Source organism: Galeopterus variegatus, unplaced genomic scaffold (genome assembly GCF_000696425.1).
Source record: "Galeopterus variegatus unplaced genomic scaffold, G_variegatus-3.0.2 Scaffold110, whole genome shotgun sequence".
Taxonomy (NCBI): Eukaryota; Metazoa; Chordata; class Mammalia; order Dermoptera; family Cynocephalidae; genus Galeopterus; species Galeopterus variegatus.
In genome coordinates this window covers 87138-93371 of record NW_007726221.1, presented here as the reverse complement: position 1 = coordinate 93371, position 6234 = coordinate 87138, and the positions used below count along the sequence as shown (strand labels likewise).

General features: G+C 45.7%; 1 protein-coding gene across 1 annotated transcript in view; it reads right to left on the bottom strand.

The window, feature by feature from the left end:
• ITGA9 (integrin, alpha 9) overlaps nt 1-6234 on the bottom strand; it is a gene marked incomplete at its 5' end in the record, with an annotated part of 177511 nt that overhangs the window by 131056 nt on the left and 40221 nt on the right. The window contains one exon of the mRNA XM_008586608.1: nt 1251-1401. Coding sequence (XP_008584830.1) covers nt 1251-1401 — 151 coding nt within the window. The remainder of the gene's footprint in view (nt 1-1250; nt 1402-6234) is intronic.

The following is a 6234-nucleotide window of genomic DNA, read 5'->3' as shown; positions in this document are numbered from 1 at the left end:
TCCTGCAGTTCTTGACTGCTTTTGTGGCCTCCTCCAACCCAGGAGCTCCTGAGAACTATTATGCAGCAGGAGTCTGAGGTGACTTCTTGAACAGTTTGTGGACTGCCACCATTCTGGTGGCTCTCCTTGCTTCACTTGCCCCCTACACTGGGCAGGATTGGCACTATACCATCAAAACTGTTGACCCTGGTAGGACATGTGCCTGAACAGAAGGCTGCCCGCCTGCTCAAATGTGTTCCCAGTGCTCATCGGTGGGCAGGGTGAAGGTTTTCCTCAGAAAGTGATTTTGTTCTCATTTTAACAAGCGACCCAGGCACTACAGTTCAATGCTGTAAACACTTTGAAAAGCTGCAAAAATTCCCATGTGAACAGCCGTCAACAGTTGGGGCAGTCGCTGGGTAGAACAGTCTGCCTGCGTCCACTCTTTCTTCCCTGCCACCTGCTCCTCTTCCTTCCCGAGGGCGGTGCAGTGAGGGAGATCATGGGACGGGAGAGAGTTCTAGCTCCTTCCCTTTTTGAATTATGCTATCTAAACTTCATTCAAATTAATTAATTCACTCTAAACTCATTCAACTCATGGAAATAATTTAATTTCCTAAGTTGACTCAAATACATCAGGGATAAATAAATATGCTAAAGCATAGGCTGACGTAGATGATCCTCTAATGGAAAACATCAAGTGCATCATTGGTGATGACAAGCATGATAAGTGCTGATCTGTCCTCATGTCTTATCTTGTTTTTTTCAATAACTACTGACCTAAGACTGGAGTTGTCTAGAACCTGTGTGTGTGCTGGAGACAGTGATTGTACCATGTCGGAGAAGGGGCCAGACATAAAACCACAGCGAGAGGGTTCCAGAAGAGAGAAGAGATGAGAGACAATGTCAGATACAAACACTCTTCTGATGCTCTGTAGGTACCTATGGCTTCTTCTTTGGCTCCACCAACATACTAAGTCCGGGATGAAAAAAATTCTAATAATGCCAAATGATACTCCATGTGAAGGAACAGTCTCAGTAGAATCATCACATACTTCAAGCTATGACAAAAGTCAACGAGTGCACTAAATGGAATGAAGGCTGTCTTTCGGGGGTGCCACCTTACCTTCTGCCACATGTTGATGAAGAAGAGCTCCCGGGAAACATTGAAGGACACATTAGCATCATAGGCATCATCCCCAAGGTTGGAGATGGAGATGTTTAAGGAGATATTCTTCACCGAAGGCTGTCTTTCGGGGGTGCCACCTTACCTTCTGCCACATGTTGATGAAGAAGAGCTCCCGGGAAACATTGAAGGACACGTTAGCATCATAGGCATCATCCCCAAGGTTGGAGATGGAGATGTTTAAGGAGATATTCTTCACAGCCCCCAAAGCTAGATATGGGGTTTTCTCATCAACACTGTAATGAAAAATAAACAGCAATGAATGCCCTGAAGCTGACACTAATATAACATGAGGCATCAAGGGGTAGTTGAGGGTGGGGGGCAGAGACTGGGATCAGAACTACGAGTTCTAGGAACCACAGTAACCAGCCATGTGTCCTCGGGCAATCAGTTAGCTCCCATGGGCTTCCGCGTCTTCATCTGAAACACAGGGTTCTGCCTCACCTACCTCACTAGACTGTTATGTGGCACACATGAAATCTTGTATATCAAACTTGGAAAGCTATAAGACATTTAATAATGTATATGCGGCATTCATTCATACATTAATTCATTTGTTCAGTTATTTTTGACCACCTACGACATGTCAGCCACTACTCTATGTGCCAGGAAAAGAGCAGTGAACACAAAAGAGTCCTTGGAGCTTTAGGAGGGCAGAAAACATACATAAAGGATATGTCAGAATGTGATCAGAGCTATGGAGGAAACTTACAAAGGGTAAAGAGGATAAAAAGCACCAGCTTAGGTGGGGGAGTGGGTTGCAATTTTAAATAGAGTGACCAGGGGAGCCTCACTCTCAGTAGAAAACTGAAGGAAGAAGCGGGACAAGACACGCACATATCCCTTGCAAGGGAAAATCCCTGAGGTGGACACATGCCTGTTGTGTTTAAGGAATAGCAAGGAGGCCAGTGTGGCTGCAGGGAAGTGAGTGAGAAGGAGAGCAGGAGGAAACGAGCTTAGAGAGGCGAAGGGAGCGGGGCGGGCAGATCACACGGGGCCTTGCGGGCCATCATTGGGACCATGGCTTGACTCTGAGTAAATCAGCCCCCTGCCAGGCTCTGAGCAGAGGAGCAGCATGACTGACGTCCATCATACTGGCTGTGATGTGAACGCTCTGGGGAGTGGTCAAGCGAGAGGCAGGCAGCCTGATGAGGGGGCTCTTGCGATAATCCTGCTGTGAGAAGATGAATGCTTAGACCAGGGTGGTGGCAGCTGAGGTAGTGAGAAGAGGTCATATTCTGGATCTGGTTCAAAGGTTGTGCCAACAGATTTTTCTCATGGACTGGATGAGAGCTGGGAAGAGAGGAGTTGAGGATGGGCTCTAGGCTTTGGATTCAACCACTGGAAGAAAGGAGTTGTCATTTATGGAGATGGGAAAGACTGTGAGTAGAGAAGGTTTAGCAGAGATCATCCAAAAGCCAATACATTTTACAGGAGATATTAAGGCAGTTGGATGAATGAGTCTGAAGTTGAAGGAGGGGCCTGACAAGAGAAATACATTTGGGATTGACCAGATATGATCATTAGGGAATGAGTAAAGATAGAGAAGAGGTTTCACATTTAGGAACTGAAGTTGAGGAGGAGCCAGCAAAGGAGACTGAAAAACAGTGGCTAGGGAGGTGGGTAGAAAACCAAGAGAGATGGTGTCCAAGTGGTTGCAGAAGAAGTGTTTCAAGAAAGGAGTGATCTATTTTGTCAAATGTGGCAGACAGATGAAAACAGCATGAAGAATTAGAACTGGCCATTGGAATGAGCCACCTGGAGTTCACTGTGACCTTGATAAGAACTGCTGAAGCAGAAGGAAGGAGAGGTGAACCTGATTGGAGTGGGTTTAAGAGATGGAGGAGGAGAATAAATGGAAACATTGAGTACAGATGACTATTTGGAGGAATTTCTCTAAAGAGGAGTAGAGAAACAGGATGGGAGCTGGTGGGCTCTGGGAAGTATTTTTTTTTTTTTTTTCCAGATGGGAGTTATCATAGTATGCTTCTGCTGATGCAAAGGCTCACTAGAAAGGGAACAATTAGTGAAGACAAGACAGGAGACAATTGCTGGGTGGGGCCTGGCGAGCAGATGAAGGGCTGGGCTCGCTGGGGTGAGGAGAGAAAGTGGAGCACCAGACTCAGCTGCAGTTGTGTTAGGACATGGGTAAGAGGAACACGTGGAAATTCCCTTGGGATCGCTTCCCTTCTGCAGGGAAACAGAAGCGGCGTCCAGCACTGGGAGCGGGAGGAGAGGAGGTGAATGTTTGAGGGTGAGGAGGAGGATGGAGATGGTAGCCCAGAGGAGTGGGGGGTGACGGGCCAAGGAAGGGGATGCGGACAAGGATGACAACAAGGAAGATGCACGAGATTGACGATCGTTATGTGATGTGAGCTTTGGACAAAATTAATTCACATCAGTGGCCAATCTTTAATTGGCCAACCCGTTACTGGAAGATGTGATTAAGCACATGAAGGTTTCTATAACGGACAGTTGTTATTTTTGGCTGCTCAGTATCTTGACATCTCCCTGTCTGGGGAGAAATCTCAAGCTAGGTGGGAGGGGCACATCAGCAGAAGGGGGCAGACCCTCCTGCTCCCCTCCTGGCCGCCAGAGTATGGGCCCCCAACTCAGTGCCGTCACGGGATCTAAGGGTGGTCAAGTGGCCTTAATGTGGTGACAGATGCTCCCACCCAGGGCTATGAAGTTTGAGGTTTGCATAAAGAAACTGGGACCCTCAGAGATCATCTGAGGTGGCAGGAGAGGAGTTGAGAGCCCAGGGGTGGCACCCTGAGCTAAGCCTTGCCTTCCCCGTTTCCCGCCTGCACTGGTTCCCCAGCCCTCCTGCCTATGCTCTGAACTAGCCCATAGCCTTCCAATAAATTCCTTTTCTGCTTAAATTAACCAGCATATGTTTTTGTTGTTTGCAATCATTAATACAGCATGAAAGAGAAGAGAACTATTAAAAATCTCAATATGCTAAAATACTTTGAAATATGAATTTTGGGGAGGAGGATTCATCATTACCCATCCATGAAGAGAGAACCTCACTCTCTTGCATGTCTGGCATATTGACAAAAATAACATGTGCAGTGAGAAATCTGATGGCCTTGCTTTGGACATAAGACTCTGAGGATCCAAACAAGATGTGAAAAATTAACTTAGAGAAAAGTTTCAAATTTTTGAATGGCCTCCAATAAATGAAGACCCTGACCTCAAGCTATTGTAGCAATTATTTATTATTGTTGGCCACTTTAATTTTAAACAATTGATGGGTTATTTCTGTCCTCCTGTTTGCTTTTGTAAGATTAAAGGAGTAATCCTCAGGCCTTGAGTTACAAGATAGAGCTAACCTACCTTTATCTCGAGAAGGAATTACCTAAGCACTCACAAGCAGCATGGTCACCTCAGAGAGTGTCCATAGCTTCCAGGGAGTAGTAAGCAGAGAGACAATATAGAACAGCACAAGACCTTGGAGTAGAGTGCCTAAGCACTCACAAGCAGCATGGTCACCTCAGAGAGTGTCCACAGCTTCCAGGGAGTAGTAAGCAGAGAGACAATATAGAACAGCACAAGACCTTGGAGTAGAGTTTGCCTCCTCATGTGATCGTCCTCCTTTCCTCTTGTGTAAATGGCAAAGGATCAGACCAGGGACATCTGAACTTCCGCCAGGCCCCAAAACTCAGGACTCTGTCACTTAATCATGCAGCAAGGTCATTCCTGGGGTTTCATAGTCAAGTGACTCAAATGTGGCTCTGAGACTAAGGAAAGCCAGGCATGTTTCAGGGCAGAACGTGAACTCAGGCTTTTTTAAAAGAAGCCTCAAGACTGTTTTCTTTCTTTCTTCACAGCTAAAAATCTATGACCAAAATAGTACATCTCTGGTTCCAAAGTTATTCTTAGAAATGAAATGAAAATGTAATTTGCCAGCACAGTGCTGGTATTGTCAAACATGTCATCCTCTGAAACCTTACAACACCATGAAAGTCCCTTGATACTAGTCCCATTTTTAGAGATGAGGAAATTGAGATGCAGAGAGATAAGGCAGCCAGCTAGGAGCTGTGCTGGGAGTACAGCCCAGGGCCTCCTATGCCTTCAAAGCCCTTTCCTCTCCATTGCAGCCCACATGTTCTACCCCCTTGCCTGTCATGTCCCCCTGAGGCCCTTTCTGCTCTCCTTGCCTGGGTAAAATAAATCCCCCTGTCATGAGTTCCCCCTGCCCCATGTACTCCATCAGCCCTTCATGGTATTTACCAAGGTTGTGATTACACAATTATTTATGTGGCTATTTGATAAAGGACCATCTCTCTCCCCTACTAGAATCTAAGTACCAGGGGCAGCAACCCCACCCAGTTTTGCTCATTGAATCCCCAGTGATCGAATTGTACCTGGCATATAGCATGTGTTCAATAAACCCTTGTTGAATGAATGAGTGTACATCTACAACATCCCCATAACACATCATCAGCTCGACCGTCACATTATACAGATGAAGAAGCTGAGCTCCAGTTTAGGGAACCCACTAGATCCAGGTCACCCAGCCATGTAGGGGCTAAGCTGGAGCTAGCACCAAACTTCCTTTGGCATGAAGTCCATCTGAGCTGTGGCCCTTCTATAAACACCATCTCGGTCAGGAAGGGCTTTGGCAGGAAATGTCATTTAATGACATTTGAAAAGAACAGAACTCCACAAAGACTAACCTCTCTGACAGTTTTGCCAAAAGATTAAAATGATCGGGTTTTTGTGCCAAACATTTCACAGGTGCTTATTTATTGAAGAACAATCTTTCTAATTTTCAAGGAATTTTATCCCCTGAGAAATTTTCCCATTAATGTTAATTTGCTTGTGCAGTCTTTGAGTCATATTACTTTGCACACAAATCATTTTGGTGTACTTTTCTATGAATAGTATTATTAATAGTCAATGTAAGACACAAACTGAACTATTTCTATAAAGCTTATCTTACAGCCTATATATAGCCTACTGCAAACACATTGCTCATTTGTTATTAAAAATTCTAACCCAAGGGCTGGCCCGGTGGCGCACTGCTACAGTGCGCCGCTTGGGAAGTGCGGCGGCGCTCCCGC